Below are 22,084 nucleotides of genomic sequence, written 5' to 3'. Positions count from 1 at the left end.
CTGCATTTAGTGCATAAGACGCACTCAGATTTTCAGCCTCTTTTTTGAGGGAAAAAGGTGTGTCTTATACTCTGAAAAATATGGTAGTTGCTAAGGTAAAAAAGGGATGCAGTGGCTCAGTGCCTAAGACGCTGAGGTTATCGATCAGAAAGATCGGCAGTTCGGTAGTTCGAATCCCTAGCTCCGCGTAATGAAGTGAGTTCCCGTTACTTCTCCCAGCTTCTGCCAACCTAGCAGTTCAAAAGCATGTAAAAATGCAAGTAGGAAAAAAATAAACCATCTTTGGCGGGAAGGTAACAGTGTTCTGTGCACTTCCGCATTTAGTCATGCCGGTCACATGACCATGGAGACGTTTTCAGACAGTGTTGGCTCTTCGGCTTTGAAACGGAGATGAACACTTCCCCCTACAGTTGGGAACGACTAGAACATATGTGCAGGGGGAACCTTTATCTTATCCCACTAAATTGAATGTTCTGACTTTTCAATATATGGGTAGAAGATTCAAAATGAATTTTCCCTATGTCACAGTAGAATTTATTTTGGGATAATTATATTTTGGATCACTTTTTTCAAGGCTTCTGGTTTTCTTTTTGAAGGATGAGTTTAAAGGTTGTGGTATTTTGTGAATCACTTTATTAGTAAGTGTGAATGATTTTTTTTTTGAAACAACAAAACCCTTAAGAAATATGTCACTGGCACTGCAAAATTAAAATATGAAGGATTCTAACACACGTTAATGGCTAGGTTTTTACATACCACTGATCATAATGTACATCATGAAAAAATATTATTGTTAATCACAGCTTGCTTTTAATAAGTTATAATAGTAAACATTGTGACTGAATATCATGATCAGCAGCAGTTTAGCACACAGGACAATAATGGGAACTTCTGGGTGGCAAGAATAAGTATTAAATATTTGGCAAGGGGTAACGGGGTGACTTAAGGGCTGCAATAGACTGGACCATAACATAAAATAGATGGGCAAAGGGGAATCAGGACTTTCTTTTTATTTTCTTTTACTTTATGAGATTGCTTGCATCAAATGGTCTATAAAATAAAGTTCCAACCTGCATCTGGAGAATGGTGAGCCCTTTCTCTCTTAGGATCTTCGATTAGAAATTGCACAATCATCTGTTGTGAATGTTTGAATTCTGGATTTTCTGCGTCCAGATGAGGGTTGAATTAAATAGTCTTCAAGATTACTTTAAAGTCTGAGATTTGCAATATCAGCTTTATAACATTTGTATCAGAAAATAAATGTTTTGGACAGGTAGATTTGACAGATTTATCCACGTAACAATATCACTTAGACTTATATACCACTTCCCAGTGTCTTACACTCTAAGTGGTTCTCAGAGTCAGCATATTGCCCCCAACAATCTGGCCTCCCATTTTACCCACTTCAGAAGGATGGAAGGCTGAGTCAATCTTGAGATGGTGAGATTTGAACTGCCAAACTGCTGGCAGCCAGCAGTCAGCAGAAGTAGCCTCCAGTACTGTATTATAACCACTGCACCATCATGACTTTTATGATGGATGTCTCATGAAATATGGATGAATTGGAAGGATATGACTTCCCTGCTAAAATGGTTTAGACTAGGGATACGCTATATGTCTTGTTCTCAGAATGACCATTTTGATTGTTGCAACACAAAACAAAAGCTAGTTGTTTTGAAAAGTGTTGTTTACAGCATCTGATTTTTCTGAGCATTGCAACTAGACAATTGTTTTATGGCTTGGCCTTTGAATTCATGGAATAAAGATAATGCTATAATATGTGTAAAGATCCAGGTTGGTGTAGTGGTTAAATACCAGGATACAAACCAGGAGATGGTGAGTTTTAGTCTTGCCTTAGGCATGAAGCCAAGCAGGTGACTTTGGGCCAGTCATTCCTTTCAGATCTAGGAAGAAGCCAATGACAAACCATTTCTGAAAATCTTGCCAAGAAAACTTCAGGGACTTGTGAAATCCATCATTTTACAATTTCCATTAAAATAAGTCTTTGGATATTTATTCAGTCACTATGCAACATTATCAACGTTTTTAAACTTCTGTTTTAGAAAAGCAAAATTATCTTACCAAGCAAAGGATCTTGGCCTGCAAAAAATACTGGGAGTTCAACACAGGTGTCTTCATTGGGTTTAAACCAATAATCAAAATTTAACCACATCTCTTGTTTGGTAACTGTATGCTTCATATGCAACATGTTCATATGCCAAGACTCCTTCAGTTGAGCCTGGTCACTGGATATCTGAATCTTGAAAAGTGATCCAACATTTGTCAACTCATCCTATTTATTTGGGGAAATCAAATTAAAATATCACAATTCAAGTTTTAATTTATTTATAGTTTTATTTTTGGTACCAATAATTTCAAGTTACTGCCTAGAATTTCCCTTAACTATGTATATAAAAAAGAACTGTAGTGGGAAAAGGCACTTATTCAGACATTTGAAGTAGATATTAAAATCCTGAAAAAATATTTCATGTTGATTCCCATGGCTATTTTAAGGGCATTAACTATCTAAATTTAATATATTTAATTTGATAAACATTAGAAAATTAGTATTCCTTCTATAGAATATTTTAAGGAAAGTGTGCAAGATATTCATATATTGGATGTTAAAAATGTAAAGTTCACTTCAGCAAATACATGTTTAAGAGGTATAATACACATACAATGTTTAGAACCATCAGCAGCAACTCTCTGGTTTGTATACACAATGGCTATGCTTCTTTTAGTTTAAATGCAAATTATTGTATATAATTCTAGTACAGCTTGATTTTAATTTGTTTTAATTTATGGAGTCATTGATTTATGATCTGTCATTTATAGGCCTGAAAAGATTAATATCAGCAAACTGTTGCATTGGCTTTATGAAATGCTGTCTAAACGCAGCAACAGCAATAATAATTCAAGGGAACTATTCATACCCCTTGTACCTATATTTTATATCCATGCTACACATGTTTTTAAAAAATAAATGAAGTAGATGAAACCTAATATCCATTAACCAACATTCTTAGATAGTTGTCAGAATTGGGGAAAAATGAGGGGTTCATTTCTCCTTCCTGCCATAGGATTCCTTTTCTAGCTTAGCACTCAGAAAAGATAGAGAATTAAAATAGGCTATTATTTTAATCTTATACAATGCCCCTGAAATTGTGTTGAATTGACTAGACAAAACTATCTAACATTCTTTGGAGTGCTGCTTTCAACACTGCAATAGAAGAAAACTTACATGGATTCAATAGTAGAAGAAACGTGTACCTCCAATAAAGCAATGACCAGAATTTTGACTTATATCCCACTGTATCCTGAGATGTGAAAAACAAGTGTGGCTTCACTGAAACTGTGTCACTATTGTTTTTAATAACACATCATTTCACATGCCAACATTTTTGAGGTCATTGCCTAAAAAAAGATTATTTCTCAGAGGAATTACCTCCAAAGAAATTGTTGCAGGATTTAATGTTAGTATATAGAGCGGTTTCAGTTTTTTAGACCATTATTTTTTTCTCCATTATGAAGCCCCAAATGCAATATACCTATAACATTTATACGTGACTTTTTTTTAAATCCATGACCGTTTTTTTGTTTCTCCCCTCAAATAAAAGGTGCATTACTTTGATTTGTGTTGTCTTTCCTAAAAGTTGCAGTGCCAACGTTTTATGACCTTTATCTCCATAAAAGTTGAAAGTAAAATGCATTGGATCAGTTTCAGCATTTATGTCAGATCCGGTGATATCCATTATCCATAAACCTGATATCTGCTGATTAATTGGAGAATATCTTGAAGAGGAAATCCTTCTTTTACCTTAAGATAAATTAAAGCAATAATTATAACAGCAACTATTACTAGATGATTCTTAAATTCCACTGATTTCAAAGAATTATTCAGGTTCTTAATTTGTTATCAATAGAACTTAAACACAGAGCTACATTTTTCCAGAATTATAGAACAGTGATGAGTTCTTTTTGCTATAACCATGACAACAATTCATGACTATCACGTCAACAATATAAATGAACAGTCATCTTTTAAAGATTTAACATGTAATTCTCATTTTATTAATCTTAAATCTCAGATTTAAAACTCTTAGGTTTCAGCCTCTTTCCTAAAGATAATTCGTAAGGAATTCTTTAGTGTCCTAATTTATTGTTCTCATCCAAGTAAGCCATGTTCCACAAACTGTATCATCTGCAAACAGTATTTAGTATAATAATAATAATGACAGATGGCATAATAAATAGGTCCAATGAAATATACTTGCAATCAGGACATAAATAGGAACATGCTGTATGTGATACTATTCTTTATAAAATTATGGTTACCAACATTGACTTAAGGGAGAAAAAGCTCATTTGACACAATGGAAAAATAAAGTAGTATTTTAGATATTACCATCACATCTCAGAATCTACCATCAAGGTTGCTATTATATAATTTTTTGTATTTCCAACTATTTAAAATCAATTGTTATTTTTGAGTCTTGGAAATAAACTATATCAATATTTTATGTATATTTAGCCAAATTAGAAGGCAAAATACGCTCAACTTGATTAGTTAATAAAGGACCTACCTATGGTTTTAAACTCACAGACAGTGTCACAGATTCCCATATGAGTATCTAGCCAGTTCCAACATGGAAACACCCATTCTTTGTCAGAAGTTTCTGATTTCTTAATGGTTACCATTTTTAAGTATATTCCAGCACCATAGCCTTCTCCATCATGTCCTACAACTATCTTTTTTAAATGGCTCAAGGAGACTGCTTCTATTAAAAAGGAGTCCACCTGTAAAAATGAAGTTAAGTTACATACAAAATGTGTACACCTTATAAAAATACCATGAATAATTCTAAATATTGACTCTTCAATCACATCGATGAATATTCAATGTTTAAACCGAGACCTTCGACAGAAATTTCATCTTAACAAATAATGTAAGGTACAACTCCTCAAAGGGTTACTTATGCTGAATAGATCATTCCAACAAAATAAATTGCTGAAACCTGAAAGATTATAATTTTAGTACACATAGAAGAGCAAGCCTATTGTTTCATTACTAGAAGATAAGCTATAGAAGAAGACATATTACTTGGAAAGAAAAGTATTAAAATGGAAGAAAATGGAAAATTATTCTGTGCAAAATGAGAAAAAAACAAAATATGGATAGATGGAAAGACAAAACAATTTAGTAAAGAATATATATGAATGTGAAAATATATTTTTGTGTGTATGAACTGAATGTGTGAAATACAGTTCAATTAATGCTGTATATATTGATGTTTCATAAATATTTACTGGTGTGCCAATTAAGAATTTTAGAAATTGTAGTCCATTCATATTTGGAGGTATCAGATTGGGAAGCCAAATTTGTCTAACATCATCAAAGGCAAATCTAGAAGTTGCCTTTTCTGATATAGTCCAACCCTTCCCCATGTAGCCTGGAAAAGTGATCCATCTGTTATGATGGTACCTAAACAGTCTGTTGTTATTAGCAGACAAATAGAAGCTGAGGATAGGGCATATAAAATAATGCAGTTTCACATGGATAATATTTTTCCAGAGTATCAAAAAGGTACTGAGCAAGAGGAATTTTGGGAGGAGTCGATAGATGTGTGCAACTGAAGACCTGAAGAAGTGTCTATGGAATATTAGTTACTGTAACATGATTAAAACAAGCAATAAACAAAGCCCAATCAGCTGCCATGGGAATTCTTATGAAATGATTGCTGTTAGTTCTAAGAGATCCCAGGGCAAGTCTCTTGAAGGAATCAAGTCTCTCAAGGAACTTTGATCAGAGAGTTGAAGGGAGGACCTGAAAGTTCAGGAAGGAAAATGAGGGACATTGGGGGATAAAACTACCTAATACAGACCGTTTTCACAGAAAGCTGAAGAAAAGAGTGAGAAATCATCTGCCAGCCAGAGCAAGAGACTGACAGTTTAGAAGAGAATATGCCAGTCAGCATAATTATGCTTTTCCAATCTCTAAGAAGGAAGTAAAGGATAGCGTTGAACTGGCAACATTTGCATTTAGTTGACATGCTAGACCACACACATAACAAGGGAAGACTGCCAAAAAAAGAGAAAAATATATGAAGTAAAGAGTAATAGTAAAGAATGCTTTTGGTTCCATTGTTTTTTTTGTAGGAAAATAACTCAAGTTTTTGAATCATTTTAAGTCTGTCATTTCTCCTGGTGCCTCTCGAGAGAAGGGAGGCTGGAAGAGAGAGAACAGAGGACCAAAAATAAACGGCTACCGTTGTAAATAACCTTTGCAAAGGAATGCTATTTAGAAATGAAAGCAAATATTTATTTTACTTTGCTGGGTTAATAACACAGAAAAACTAATCTGAAGAGCTGTTTTGAGTTCTATATGTTAGATCAATTAGATCCATTCATTAAACTCATCAAAGTCTATGTCGAATTCTCCACTCGTTATTAGCTTTGGTTGCTTGGGTCTGTATTCAACATGGCTAGCACAAAGTTGGTTGGTTTCCTTTCTTTTGCCCATGATATTTTCTCTTTTGAAAATGATGCTTGATGGCTATGCAATACCCCTGCTGTGCAAAGCCCAGCCCATAACAGGAAGAAAGGAATGTTTGTTCTTCCACATGTAACAAACTGTAAAGTAATTACATGAAAATAAGAGGCTAATACTTTATTCAAATATTTATTATATTTTGATTATTATTGCCTCATATTTAAATAATATTGGTGTTTTATCCTTTACCTTGTTCCTTTGAAATTTTTCTCCTTCAGTAAAGGAATCTTGTAGTTTCCTTACACCTGTATCTCCTCGTTCACCGTAAACTGTTATATAAATGTTTGCAAAGGTTTCTGAACCCCACAGATCTCCAGTGTGTACAGAGACTATATATTTATGTACTGCAAAAAGAAGCAATGTTAGATAAACAGTGCTCATTGTACTGCATTGCTTTCATCTATAGGCACAAATATAAAAACACATCTATTTTAATGTGCTAACAAAATACGGTTTGTTCAACCAAAAAACCAAAACAAAACACCAAAAGAAAACCAGGATATTTAATTCAAACATAGTATATAATTCAAATAAAATTTTGGGTGTCACTGATTGAAATGGTAACCAAGTATTGCCATCAAAACAGGACGGCTTACTTTAAGTACATATAGTATTGTATAGTATGCACTATACAAAATGTGTTACTATAGTATGGGTTAGGAGATCTGCAGTTAAGCAAATAATCCTACAATCACATTTTCCTCTATCCAAAATATTAGCGGTTCTGTTTTTTTTGTGTGTGTGTGGCTTAAAGTTTCCTAGGTGTTGGTATCTTTGAGACTGAATGATTGATGAAACCCTGATTATGGTTTCTCTGTGAAGTATCCCATATTGTACAGAGAAACTCTTCTGTTCTTCTCTAACCTACATCATAAGGTTTAAGTATTACCATCCTGTCCCTGGATATGTGTGGTACTGAGCTTTCCCCATTGTTGATCCATTTTACATGTCTCAACATCTGGACTTTCAAAAGGTAACTGGACTTTCTTGGTTTTTTTTCCCTTGAAAATGTTCAACTTCTCATCAAGAAGCTTCTTCAGTTATGACTGAATGATGGGGAATTGAAGTAGTTATATTCTTTGCAGTCATCTGGACATTAGCACTCTGAACGTCAATTGTTAGTTCTCTGAAATTCATTGAGGCTCTGAGTCTTGGGGTTTTATTTGTACCCCCGGTCACCTGAATCAGAGTACAAATGAGCATGGTACCTTCTTGAGACTGTGACAGGACAGGAGATAGGTGGTATTATATTGTAGAGGGGAAATAGGTGGCGTCATATCTCTCCCCTCTGTTGAGAGAGGGCTGTTCAGAATAGCATAACTGAAAAGGAACTTGAATATTTTCTAGTCAACCTTCTGCTGAAGCAGGAACCCTATGCCATTTCAGAGAAATGGTTATACAATTTCTTCTTTAAAACCTCCAATGTTGGAATACCCACAATTTCTGGAAGCAAGTCATTCTACTCATTAATTGTTCTAATTACCTTTTCTGTCCAGAATGGCCATAGATTCAGGACAAATTCCCAGATATCCTTATTCTGGACAGAGAGGACCTCTAGTGTGAAAGAGACCATCTATATGTCAAAGAGACCATCTATATTAAAACAGCCTCTCTCAACAGAGGAATATGATACATTGTGTCTCCTGTTTATAACACAGTCCTTTCAGCAGTACCAAGAAAGTGCCACACCCTTTTTGCATTATGATTCAGGTAACCTTGAGGGATAGATAAAGATAAACCCTCAACTGGCCTCAACAACTGTCAGACTTCTAACAGACCAGATGACTGCAAATAATATGTCCTTCCATTCCCCACCATTCAGTCAGGACTGAAGAAGCTTCTTGGATGATGTTTTCAATGTTTTCAAAAGGGAAAAAACCCAAGAAAGTCCAGTTGTCTTTTAAAAAGCATCTTTGGACAATCATGACCTGGCTGCTTGAGAATCTACATAGACATCTATCTCAGATTTTTTTTTTACAGTTCTCCATTTTAAGCCCACTATTTGAAGTAGCTATCAGGAAATAATGATAACTTCAAACGTGCTGGTTGATTATCCTGTCCATAGTATCTGATGAAATGTGAGAAGAAAACAGCTCATGCAGATATTATTTATTTTTCTCCTGAGTATGATAAATTAGAAAAAACCCTGGAACAGATTTCTGGGAAGAATAAGAGAAACAAACCTTTGTATTATCTTAGCAAAAATAAAATCTGCTAATGGAATCACACTACGATATTGTCTATCAAAAGATATGAGCTTCTTCTAAATTTAAGGATTGTATTTTGAAGCTCATAAATACCTTCATCTTGTATCTGCAATGAAGAAAAGGCATGTGTGTCTTTAAAAAAAATACACAAATACTTCACAAAATGTTCAGTCTCAAAGCCTGGCAATAAATTCAACATAATTAGCAACTACCACCAGCTGCCCATGTTTCTCTGTAGTTCTCACTATTGAGGACATGGAAACACTATTTAAAAAAAGCTATTCATAGCCCAAAACCAATCCAATGGCTTCACAACAGCACAATGGTGCCAATATTATCATTGCTATAATCATTTGCTGTCCTACTAGCAAGATAGTCAACAAAAATCAGTTAAAAGAAAAGATTGGAATGACCATGAGAAACCCTCTACAACACATTTACCATGCACATATGTATTTAAAGCTTTTGTGCACCAAACTTGTAATGTCACCTAATCCACTTTATCTTAACTTTTATGGAAAGTTCAAAAAGAGTGAAAAAAAATGTTAAGTTCCACTGTGGTTCCATTAATCCGAGCAACGACATTTTTCATATATTGCCTCTGCACTAAAGTTTGTAGATGACATCAACATAAGTAGATATGGCAGCTATTATTTGTCAGGTATTTTTTTTTGAACAAAGTTTTATTGGTTTTTTTAGAAATTTACAGGGAAAAAGGTAGTGGAAAAAGTATACAAATTTTGGCAGTTGCAAAGGGCAGTAGGTGCCCCCTCCCTCCATACTCATAATATACATCTAGACAAAATCATTAGTACATAGTAGTATATAGTCAGCATATTAATTCAATTGGTAATTTCGATCAGTTTATATCAAAAAGATTTTCTTGTTCATTTTTGTGATCTGAGCTTTCTTGGTATTGCCCCATCTCCCCACGCCGACCGAGCTCCGGCCCCTCCCATGTCCTGCGTGTCTGTTGTAGGATCATCTGGTTTTTCTAGGTGTGCTTTGCTTTTTTCCATAAAGGCCTGTGCCTCTGTGGGTGTATTAATTCTAACTCTTGTCTCCTCCCAGAATATTAGCATACCTTCAGGCATCAACCATCTGAACCACACCCCCTTCTGGTATAATTTATTCGCTAATTGCGAATAGCTTTTTCTTTTTCCCCTCACTTTCTTGGGGATCTGCTTCAGAATGGTTATTTCCCTATCTTGATTTGTCAGGTATTTTTTGTAGCTGTTGTATACTACCCAGTCACAAATGGAGTAGCAAGAAAAGAAGAGAGGACTTTAGTAATTGGAAGTTAAAAACAAAGATGAGATATTTCTGTTATTTGTTGTTGTTGTTGCTTCTTGTTGAAACTGACAATAATGTTCAAAGATTAGGATAGTTGATATAATGTATATTATGATTTCATTTTATTCATCCATTTCACTAAATGCATTGACTTATTTTACTTTACACACATAGACAAGTATAGACATACACATGTGTTTATAAAAGGAAACAAATAAGTCAATGCATTTAGTGAACTAATAAATCATTTATAAAGCATGCTGAAAAATAAATCAGTGTTTTAAACTCTGGTAATCAATCCAAGCAATTATATCAACAATCGACATAACAATATCAAAAGAATTCAATCAAGAATTCAAAAGTAATCAGAAAGTAATCTAGAGGCTAAATCTAGTTCATGATATTCCTACTTCTTCCCCCTTTTTTACCTGGTAAAGTATTCTGGTTTTCATTCAATGCGGGAAATTCCTTCACCATATCTTGGCATTCTTGGCTAAGGGAGAACCAGCAGTTGCAGTCGAAGTTCACCTCTTGACTAGCAGGTAGCTCTTCCATTTGCAAAGACTTCAAATGCCAGCCCTCAAAGTCTACCAAATCATCACAGTTGAGCCGAATCTTGTAAACATCTCCAACATCTCTAGACTCAATCTGCAATTAAGGGAAATAGAAAAACAAAGTATCAACAGGAAAACAACAACAACCCATGATTAAATGCAGGACTTTTTCCCCTCCAAGAAACAGAAAAGCTAGAATAGAACGTATTGCAGACAATCCATCTCCCATCACTTTAGATACATAGCATTCTCACTAAATTAAATTTATGATTGACTTTAGAAATAGTGAAGACTTCATAAGTACAAATACAATTATTTATTGCATCTATATCCTGCATTTTTCCAGGAGCTCAAGATGACATGTATAATACTCTGCTTCCCCAAAAAGTTTTCAAAATAAGGAGGGGTATTTGGCCTGAAAGACAACAGACAAAAAATGTATTTTCTCTCAAATCTCATTTTTCTGCAGGTATCTTTCTATTGATTCATCCCATTTCTTTAGTACCTTTAGAAGTTGTTTTAAAATGTTTGTGCTAAAATACCTGTATTTTTTACTACATTTCCCCACATCTTTACAAGCAATTTTCTCTATTTTATATTGACTTTTTTTTCTAATTCATTCTCTCTCTCTCTCTCTCTCTCTCTCTCTCTCTCTCTCTCTCTCTCTCTCTCTCTCTCTCTGTGTGTGTGTGTGTGTGTGTGTGTGTGTGTGTAAATTGTATTGCAAAATTTGGAAGGTTACCTATTTTGAAGATATGAGAGATTCAATTTGTGCATTGTCTTAAAATATAAAATTAGATCATTAAACACAGATTGCACTAAAATGTCAATCAAATTAATCGCTTATCCATCCCTATATATTGCATCAATAGGAATAACCTATTCAAGTGAAACAAGGTTTAGGTTACTCAAAGTAGTTGTATTTTTTTTTAAAAAATGTTCAACTTAACCAACTTCATATCTTTAAAATTATATTTCCTTTTTATTTTATCAGACATAGATCCTTTTGTGTTATTGATGGTTAGATGCTAGATCAAAAGGCTCTGTTGTAACCTGTTGTGACCTTGTTACGTCAATCATGAATGTCACTTTGTTGTTGCTGCTGACTTGAATGGTTAAAATGCCAAGAAAATCAATACAATGCCTTTTACTCTTCATTTTCTCCCTGGATTTTTCAATTTACATAGGCAGACAAAGAATTGATAGAGAATAATGCAGACATTAGATATGGACAGAAATAGGAAAAACACACTTCCTAATTACTTTCCTATCCTTGTCAATAGATGGACTACACAGGGAAAAAAATCCAATTTCCTTGCTGCTATATCATCTCAAAAGAGACCCACACTTTCCTATTTTTTTAAACCTATGTAATGGAATCATACAATGTGCCTTTGATTTTCTGTAACTGTCCTGATTACAAAGATATTTTTTCTGGTAGAAGCTATCTCCTAAGATAGCTTATGATCTGCATGATTGTAGTTTTCATCTGTTCACTTAAAATGATTGAGAAAAAAAATCTTACAGGAGGAAGATCCACAAGTTCACAACCAAATTTAAGAACCTTCTAAAAAAAATCTATGCAGGATAAATAAAAAATCAGATTGCACATGTCATTGGGAACACTGAATCAAGCTATCTATTTAGTGTAATAATCCAACACTAACATTTTACACTGGGTAGCTTCCCCTTAAACACATCCAACAATAGAAAAGCCACCACTTGTCTTGAGAATTGGTTCAACTGCCAAGCTTCTCTTACAAGTTATGGAATCCCCCCCCCCCCCCCAACAGTTAGGATACATCATTTTGTTCACTTCATATATATATATATATATATATATATATATATATATATATATATATATATATATATATATATATATATATATATATATATATATATATATATATATATATATATAATTAATTAATATAGCCACTCTGTATTCCTGACACTGACATTCCATTTGATATTTTTTCGGGTATTTAAAAGTTTTAACATAGTAGCAGTTGTCTTTCTTTATTGCTACACCTTAAATAGCTTGTTAAACAGATTGTCAGAGGTACTTTTTCAAATACTTTGTTGAAACTAATACTATGTAAGTCTATAGTACTTCCACAGTGTTTCAAAAAAAAAAACCTAATCAAAAACATAAATATATTAGCAAGAGAAAATTTGTTGTTGGCAAAAGCATACCGATTTCTGGTAATTATAGTTTTCAAAATGCTCACAAGTCTACTTCTTTATGGCCTCCTCTAGAAACTTTATGTGTTGATGTTAGATAGATCAGTGTTTATTTCTTTTGATCCTCTTTTTTAGCTTTTATGAAGATAGGTTCTCTTATTGTTGTCTGGCACTTAGTTGTTCTCCGAAGTTTTTTTCAAAAGAAATTTATTTATTTATTTATTTTACAAATCTTTATTATTTTTATTTATTATTTTTACAAACATCTCAAAGTGGCAAACGTATCCAACACACCTTCCTCTTCCTATTTTCCCCACACTCCTTCCTCTTCCTATTTTCCCCACACACCTTCCTCTTCCTATTTTCCCCACCCTGTCAGGTGGCTTGGGCTGAAAGAGAAAACGACTGTCACCCGAAGTCATCCAGCTGGCTTTCATGACTAAGGCAGGACTTGAATTCCCACTTTTTAGCCTGTGTCTTAACCACTAGACGGTGGTGAATCTATGGCATGCGTGCCAGAGGTGGCATGCAGAACCCTCTGTGGGCATGTGCGCCATGATCAGCTGCTCTTCTAGTTTCCGGCCAGATGGTCTTTACGGGTGCCAGAGCATGGAAAACAGTCTGAAAAGGGCCAAAAACCATGCCATTTTTCATGCAGAGTTCCATGCCATTTTGGGGCTATTTTCTGGTTGTTTTTTGGGCCAGAAAATGGCCTGAAAAATGGCCCAGAAAACAGTCAAAACCACCCCAAAAATAGATATGCACGCGCTGGCCAGCTGGTCTTTGGGTTTCTGGCACTCCGGCACACACACATGAATGTGCCTGCCCGCACGTTCTAGTTTGGGCGCATGGTGCCAAAAAGGTTCGCCATCGCTGCACTAAACCAAACCTGCAGCCAAACCATAAGAAAATACCTTCAACATAATAGGATATCATTCATCTGACTCTAAGGACTGAAATTTATTCAAATAAATAGGAAAACCATGGTTGAAATTTGGTTGAAGCCAAGAAATAGAAATATTCTCAATGACAGACAAAACTGAAATGCATTCAGTAACAAACAATGATCTGATGTTATTTTGTATTTTTTTTTATACTAGACACCATAGAGTATTGCTCACTCCTTATTGTTATGCCATCACTGATCCACAATATTAATCCAACTACTAGTTGAAAACCTGGTTCCTATATGGCATAAAATCCTTTTTACATGTTTTAAATCATGGGTAACAATCTCAATATCACCTCAACTTTTCAGGAACATGACTTGTATTCTTGCTAAAGCTGCATATTTACACAAAACATTACCTACCTCAACTCTAGTCACTTATGCACTTTGTCGAAATCAAGTAATGTACATCAATTTTCTTTCCTACATTCATATACTTTTCAAAGACATCTATAGAGCAAAAATAGAGTATGTCTTGAAAATCCCTTGCTTGCGATAAAGATCCACTGCACTAGCTTTTTTTTGTACTGTCCCATTCAAAATTCAACAAAGCACCTTCCAAGACATAATTATCAAACAAATCCCTGCAGTTTTCACATTCATTCTTTTACCTTTCAGTTTTAGCTATCAGGAGCAGATGTGGACTTCAAACAATTCACGTAGTTATAGTTATTATTTAAGCAAATTGCATCTGCATTTTAATGATTCTTCAGCTGTTCAGCCTTAACTATTTTAAACACACAGCCTTAGAATATTTCAACATTTTATAGGATTTGAAACATATTTTCATTGGGTTTTTCAGGACAGTAATATTTACAGAATTTGTTTCTATTCTATTTTTTGATATATTACTATGATTTCCATACAAAGCAGCCCTTCTAGCAATCCCTCACATCAATTTTATCCCAAATGTTTTATTTCTTTTTTAAAAGTTCCATTCATTCATTGCAAATGAGTGTCCTCATTTAGATTTCTTCATTCACTTCAAAGCAACTTTTTATTTCCATTAATACCAGTTTGCGTTTTCTATATTTCTCTTAATGTTAGGAGTTCCTTCTTTTCTTTGATTGTCTTCTTTGAAACACATCTTTTTTTCTATATACACATTATTCAATATCTTTTGCCTTCTCTCATTTTGGCATTAGACATTATCTCCTCTTTTCTTTTTTTCATCTAATCTCTTTCACTTCATCATTCCAATAAACATCATTTTTCCTATTAACAATTAGCATGATTGCAGACATTTCCTGTAGTATTCTGAAACAAATCTTTACCCTTGTCACAAGGGCCTTCTATATCCTCTTAACTTACAACCAATTTCCATTTATTACATTGGTAGATTACATTTGTCTTCTAATACTTTTTAAAGGGGTTAAAACTTGATTCTGTGACCTTGGATAAGTGGCACAGAAGACCACCAACTGTGCGGCTGGCTAGTCCCAAGAGAACATGGCCCCATCATTAAATGGCCATTTTAGGATATTTTTTTTCACTTTTTGATGTTTGTTATTAATCTAGAATTTACATTTTTAGTTCTAATTTAACATCCAGAAATGGCTCAGGAGGAAGGGGTGCAGCATACAATTAGTCCTCAATTTACAACCACAACTGAGCCCAAAATTTCTGTTGGTAACCAAGACAGTTGTTTTGCCACATTTTACAATCTTTATAGCTACCAATGTTAAGTTAGTCAAGTTGTTAAGTTAGTAACACAGTTATTAAATAAATCTGAATTCTCCACTGACTTTGCTTGAAGGTCCCCAAAGGTAATCACATGATCCACGGACACTGCAACAGGCATAAATACATGCCAGTTGCCAAGTGTTTGAATTTTGATTATGTAACCATGCTGCAAGGATCAAAAGCATGAAAAATTGTCACAAATCACTTTTCCCCCCAATGCCATTGTAACTTTGAATGGTCACTAAACAAGTGATGGTGAGTTGAGGACCCTCTGTAATCAAACTTGCAAACTTTTGTTATTAAAGCAATCTCAATATAATTCCTGTGAGTTGATTTTCTTGTTGGTCTACCTAGTAGGTCTGACAAATATGTAAAATACCCAAAAATCTCAGAAAAGAGTGACAAAGCTCTTGCAGAGATTTGTACATGCACTTGATGTTTCTTGAAAGTGCTGGATTAAAGCAAATATCCAATTCACTAATGCCCAAACACGCCTGAGATTATCCCGCTTGATCCCCAAAAGCTAAGCAAGTTTGGATCTGATTAGAATTTAGATAAGACACTGCCAGAAAATACCAAGATTATAAATTAACAAGCAATTTTGTTTTATGTGAAAAAAACAGAAGCTGAGCTTGATTCAAATGAGCTTTTATTAGCTTTTATTATCAAACTTATGATTTAAAAATTTTGCTTTGTTTTGAAAAAAAAAATTTCTACATAAGGTGCTCAGTTACAGTATTTGCAGCCTGCTCCTTATTAAATATAGTTGATTGAATCAATATTTTTTTCTGTTCCTCTTCTCCATTTTATTGTTTTGCTGAATTTGCAATCTTCTGTTAATTGCAATGTTACACAGCTATTCCTATGGCAACCAGTTGTGTGTTGCCACTAATGGGAATATGTGAATTCATGAAATAAAATGAAAAAAAAACTCTGTTCATTTAAATAGCCTCAGCAATAAAGTATTGTTAATAGAAGATAACAAAGTGTTAAATGTAGCTTAAATAGTTTTGGACCGAGCAAAATATTTCTGAAAGATGTTTATATTATACTGGTCCTTCCTAAAGGGTCATCTTTTATGTAATGTCAAATGTAATCAGTAGTGTGTTTAGGAAAAATATATGGGAAAAGAAAGAGTGACAATGAAAACACAAAATGGGCTCTTAAGGGAAAGAAATCTCTGTTTGTTATGTGTAAGCCTTGATGTACACTGTACAGAAAGCTTGCTTGCTTATTCAGCAGGTATAACTGTTACCTCAGAGCTGTGTCAGCAGCATGAGAGACAGGGCCAAACCACTTTGCAGAAAGGTTATTCTCCCAACCAGTTCCCCTTCAACTCTGTTTCTCTAAAAATAAAACTTCTTGCACAAAGAGCAGCCCATCAACTATTCCTGAGTTTCGATACAAGAGGAACTAAATGGTATGGAGAAGAGTTACAAGAAAAGTGGCCATGAGAGATCTCCCATAGAAATCCAATACATTGTCCAGGTGTTTCTGCAGGGAAAGTTAAAAAATGTCAAGCAAGCACCATGATGATGTGATTGAAGCTCCAGCTGATACTTATACATATTGTACATAAAAGCAGCTGGAGCCTTAAATCGTACCATCATTTCAACTATCTTGATCATACCTTGCAAACTTTTAAAGAATATAGATCAGAGAACTTACTGGCTAATCTCATATATCAGCCATAAACATAATTGTAGATCAAGGTATGACCAAAATTGACTATAAAATTTCAGTTTTCTCATCTTGAGTTTTAATATGTGTAAAATAAGGCATAGTTTGCTTTGTTGAATTATTATCACTTCTGACATTCAGGAATATGAGCTGGAGGACAGGCCTAACTGGCTGCTTGTACTAGGCAATGAAAATTTCCCTGCCTTCCTTTTATTCATTTCCTACAATGTGCCATAATGAGTCAGAGACATTGGGGGAAATTAACACTGACAGTGGCTGAATCCAACTAGAGCTAGATGGAGTTGAGCCAGAAAAAACAAAGGTATTACAAAATTATCATCACATTCTAAAATTTTAATTAGATTATATATGTATGTATCTATATGTTTATTGATAACTATTCCTAATACTAGGTCCATCGGTTGTTCCTCGTGGGTTATGTACATTTCCTAAAATTACTTAATCAGAGGTGAGTCTGTCAATTTCAGTATTGCTCAGATTGCCTTTTACAAAAATTCTGAAAAAAAAACTCTATGAAAATCCATTTATGTTGTCATGTGCACTTCTTCATATTTATGATTTTTGCAAATATTTTCTCTGCTATAACATGCTTTCCTTAACTTTTTTTGTTTCAGACAATAATTTATCCATTTTTGTGTAGATTCTTAGAATAGTGAATTGTACTATAAAGTGATGAAAAGTCCAAGTTTTATCATGCAAGGTTATTGAGAGTCAATAAATGCCGATTGAACAAATTAGACATGACAATACTAACTGATTAAGCTTCTCCACTACCTTTTCTCTTATTCTGGGAAAAGATAAGCAGAATCATTTGGACATCAACTGTGGAAAGATGTGATGCTGTTCCACATATATGCTCAGTTATAACTAAGGAAGAAAACAACTCCAGTTTATGAAAAACTAGCTTTTCTAACAGTCTATTGCTCTGTTATTGAAATGAGCCCTTCTCCCCACAGACTTTGCTATAATGGATTCCACTTTCAGTATGTCATAAAGGTCAGGTGGGACTGAATTAAATTGCTTCACTGTTTGAAAATCTACCAGCACAGGTAATAAGCCAAGCTATATTTTCTGCCTCAACGCCCTAAATATGATGATTTGCAAGAATAGGCATTTATAATACTGTATAGGTAAAGCACTCAATCAAAAATAACAAGAAAAAAGGTGTCAACCTGTTGTAGAATGGAGATATACAGTATCAGCATTTACCAATTCAATCACAATGAATGGTTATGGAAAAAAGTAATTTGAATAACAAACCTAAACATGGACAACTCATTGAATGCTAAATGAACACAAGTTTCTTATGAAAAACAGTTGTGAAATATGTCACCAATACTTGTTACATAGGAGTGCAACATTTGAATCAGTAGTAGGTTTGATTAAAACAAAAGGAACCCAGCAGTATTATCTATAAATAAATGAAAGTTAACCACCATTATCTTTCACTTATGCCCATGCTCAAGACATTTTTTAACATAGTTTCCTCTGTTTAACACTTTACTGTGTGAGGAATTGTCTTTTATTATTAACTTGTTCAAAAATTCACATATGCAAGAGAGAGCTTCATAAACTACTTCCTAAGGATTGTTTTTCAGGCATGAGAAGTTTTCCCCCCACGTTGTTTCCATGCTATGAAATGCATTTTCCTGGACTTGCACTGGGATCCTTTGTCCCTTTCTGCTCATAAATAAAAGGATTGAAGACTCATAATCAGACCTATCCAAGCAACAAGAAGAATAATTGAATTATGTTCAGAATTCATTCAATACCCTTATGTAACACTTCTATATACATTTACAAAAATGTATACAGAAGATGAGTTGCATAAGAGATAGTTAACAAAAAGAGCCCGGTGTACATACAAAGTTATTCATATGTTTAAAAAAGAAGAATATACAAAAACTTTACCTGTGGATACAAACTTACATGGAGATAATCTGCCTAAAAAGCTGATGAAGACATACAGATGCAGTGATCTGGTCTGAAAAATGAGCAACTAAGCAACAACAAAACAACAACTGATATATTGATCTCTTGGGAGAGTCCTGGCTATTGGCAGCAAGGGTCCAGTCAACACTAGATGACTGGGAGCCATCAATTTAGTTTTCTTCAGTACTTCTGGTATAGTATTACCATGGAGCATTGTCAGATATTAAGTTGTGAGACCCAAACTCAGCTTCTGCCATAGCCCGTTAGTGAAACATTAGGAAATAAAGAAGGACTGGGAAAGCATCTGCAATGAACAAAGCCATGCCGCTTAATAACACTTAAAACTTGCAAACCATACTTTCTTAATACAGTCTTTCTTTCTTTATTCCCAAAATGTTATCACTGAGTTATTATTATTGGCTATGTGATAATTGTATAAACTTGCAACAAATGTCTCCACAGACCTCATTGCTTATGACTTTAGGCATGTACTGCTTTCCATACCTTCAGTATCCTCAGAATTATTTATACCTTGAAAAAAGAACAAGGGGAACATGCAGAGAAACATAAATAATATTTCAGAGCTTCTTGGTAAATACGGGATGGTTTTTGGTCCCCTTATAGCAGGATTTCTGTCCTCTGCCTAAAGCAAGCTGTCACTTCAGTCTCTATGTAACAATAACTTACAATGAATTCATCAGTGGCTCCTGGTTGGAAACACACATATCCCAAAGTTTGTGAAGACAGGAGAAGATCATCACTTTTGCCTTTTGAGCCATAAATTACAAGGGTTCTTTTAGATGTCCGTGGCTCTGGAGAATCATGATCTGTTTTCACCACCACTCTCCATTGCCCTGTGAAGGGAAGGAAGCAAACAACCATGACTGCAATGTATCTATCACACTGGGGAAAAAAATGTGCAGATGTCCGTATTTCTGATTACTAGACATTTCATCAGTGGAAGACATATAGGGATCATATCATCTATAGCTTACATGACATAATGCTATGAGAGGATGAGAAGAAACAATCCATATATTTCTACACAGTTACAGTATATGTTAATAGGGGATTTGATTACTAAACTATAAAGAGAACCATAGTGATGATTGCATAATATGTGTTGTGATATTTACATGCTTACTCACTACCTGGAACCTCTCCTTTCTTCATTTCTATCACTTATTTTTGTATTTTCTACACACAGTAAAGCTTTTTCACCTCTCCCCCTTCTTCCCTTTGGAACCAATATATTTTCCTCAGGTGGGTCACTGGACTCAATAACTACAAACCTGGTGGGAAAAACAAACCAGTAGTAGGATATATCTCAAGACATTTAGACCTGTCACTGTAAATCAGATATGAAACATGTAGTTCTTGCAGTAACTTAGTTTCATTGGTCTCTATTTATGAAGCCTGTAATCAATCCTGAACCTGTTGCAGATGTTTTTCATGGGACAGGGGCAGTGGTGGGATTCAAAAAAAATTCTACCAGTTCTGCGGGTGTGGGTTGGTGGCCATGGCTTGGTGGGCATGGCTTGGTGGGTGCGGCAGGGAAAGGATACTGTAAAATCTCCTTTCCCACCTCACTCCAGGGAAAGGTTACTGCAAAATCCCCATTTCCTCAGCTGGGACTCAGGAGGCAGAGAATAGATGGGGGTGGAGCCAGTCAGAGGTGGTATTTACCAGTTCTTCTACTCAAAATTTCCACTACTAGTTCTCTAGAACTGGTCAGAACCTGCTGAATACCACCTCTGGAGAAGGTGGCTGTGTTCATACAACATGATTAAACTGATTACTGACTTTTTTTGTCTTAGTTCACATAATACATTATATTATATAATAAGCAAATGAGGTGATTTTGCCTAACGTGCTGCACCACAAAATTAAACAAGTGAAGGAGCTCACTAGCGCAATTTATCAGGCTTTATCAGTTCACCTATGAGGTCTTAACTGACCTGGTTTAGTACACTGAAAAGAGCCAATGCCATCCCAAAGCATACTGAAGAAGAATGAGCTAAGAAGCTATTATTATGAAAAGTTTTGCTGTACCTGAAAGTGGGAAGAAAGTAAATGAAAGGCAGGAAAACTCCATTATTATTTCCATGAACAAACATCCTTCTTTTAATCAGAGATTTTAGAGACTGAATTTGGGATCCTTTGATGCAAAATATATAGTTTATTCCTATAGATTTTTCCATCAACCAAGAAATCTGTTCTCTAGAAGCAATTCACTAATGACTACTGTTGCTTTTTTTCTTTTCTGTCATTTCATGATTCAGTCGTTATCCTCACATCCCATTCCAACTTAAATGCCTATCCCTGTGGCTAAAATGATGGCACAAGAATAGCCTTGATAAAAGCTTCAAAGCAGCATCATTGTATGAACTAGTTTTGAAAAGTAACAAGAATATACCTTGCTTAGAGAGGTAACCAGAATTTCCTTATTTAAATAATAAATCTATAGACTGGAAATATCAGGGTTTTTTGTATCAAAAAAAAAAGCAGTACACTAAGATCCTCAGATTATTCCATGATACCCCTTAAATATGGAACCATCGTGCCCCACTTGTTGATAAACTCAACAGATGGCAACAGAACTTTGTTGAAATAAATTAGAATCAGGCTGGAATAGTTCTGGCATAGGAGACCTCCAGTGAATAAAAGGATATACTGGGAAATTAAAAAGACACCCTGAATATATTTTATTGGCAAGAAGATATATGAATATAAAATAAGGACATCATAATTTAAGCTGAAATTTAAGGAAAAAAATGTGTTCCAGGGGCCGCGATGGTTTAGATACCGAGCTTGTCATCTGGAAAGCTGGTAGCCTAGGTTTGAGATCTGAGTGCTGTACAATGGGATGAACTGCTTTTCCTACAACAGCTACTGCCCACCTAGCAGTTTGAAAGCATGAACATGTAAGTAGATTAATAGATACCACTTTGGTGGGAAGATAACATTGTGCCATGCACTATGCTCCAGTTTGGATACAGTTTATCTATTTTTGTTTGAGCATAGA

General features: G+C 34.7%; 1 protein-coding gene across 1 annotated transcript in view; it reads right to left on the bottom strand.

Moving 5' to 3' along the window:
* The window catches only part of RP1 (RP1 axonemal microtubule associated), a 221,844-nt gene that overhangs the window by 59,473 nt on the left and 140,287 nt on the right, over positions 1-22,084 (bottom strand). Inside the window, exons 32-37 of the mRNA XM_081952551.1 lie at positions 19,747-19,913; positions 10,482-10,701; positions 6,743-6,897; positions 4,587-4,800; positions 3,630-3,820; positions 2,083-2,293 (exon numbers count right to left, since the gene is read on the bottom strand). Of these exons, the coding sequence (XP_081808677.1) occupies positions 2,083-2,293; positions 3,630-3,820; positions 4,587-4,800; positions 6,743-6,897; positions 10,482-10,701; positions 19,747-19,913 (1,158 nt within the window). The remainder of the gene's footprint in view (positions 1-2,082; positions 2,294-3,629; positions 3,821-4,586; positions 4,801-6,742; positions 6,898-10,481; positions 10,702-19,746; positions 19,914-22,084) is intronic.

The sequence above is a fragment of the Natrix helvetica genome (assembly GCF_964273705.1).
Source record: "Natrix helvetica genome assembly, chromosome: 4".
Lineage (NCBI taxonomy): Eukaryota > Metazoa > Chordata > Lepidosauria > Squamata > Natricidae > Natrix > Natrix helvetica.
The sequence above is the reverse complement of the archived record's forward strand: the minus strand, read 5'-3'. Positions and strand labels throughout refer to the sequence as shown.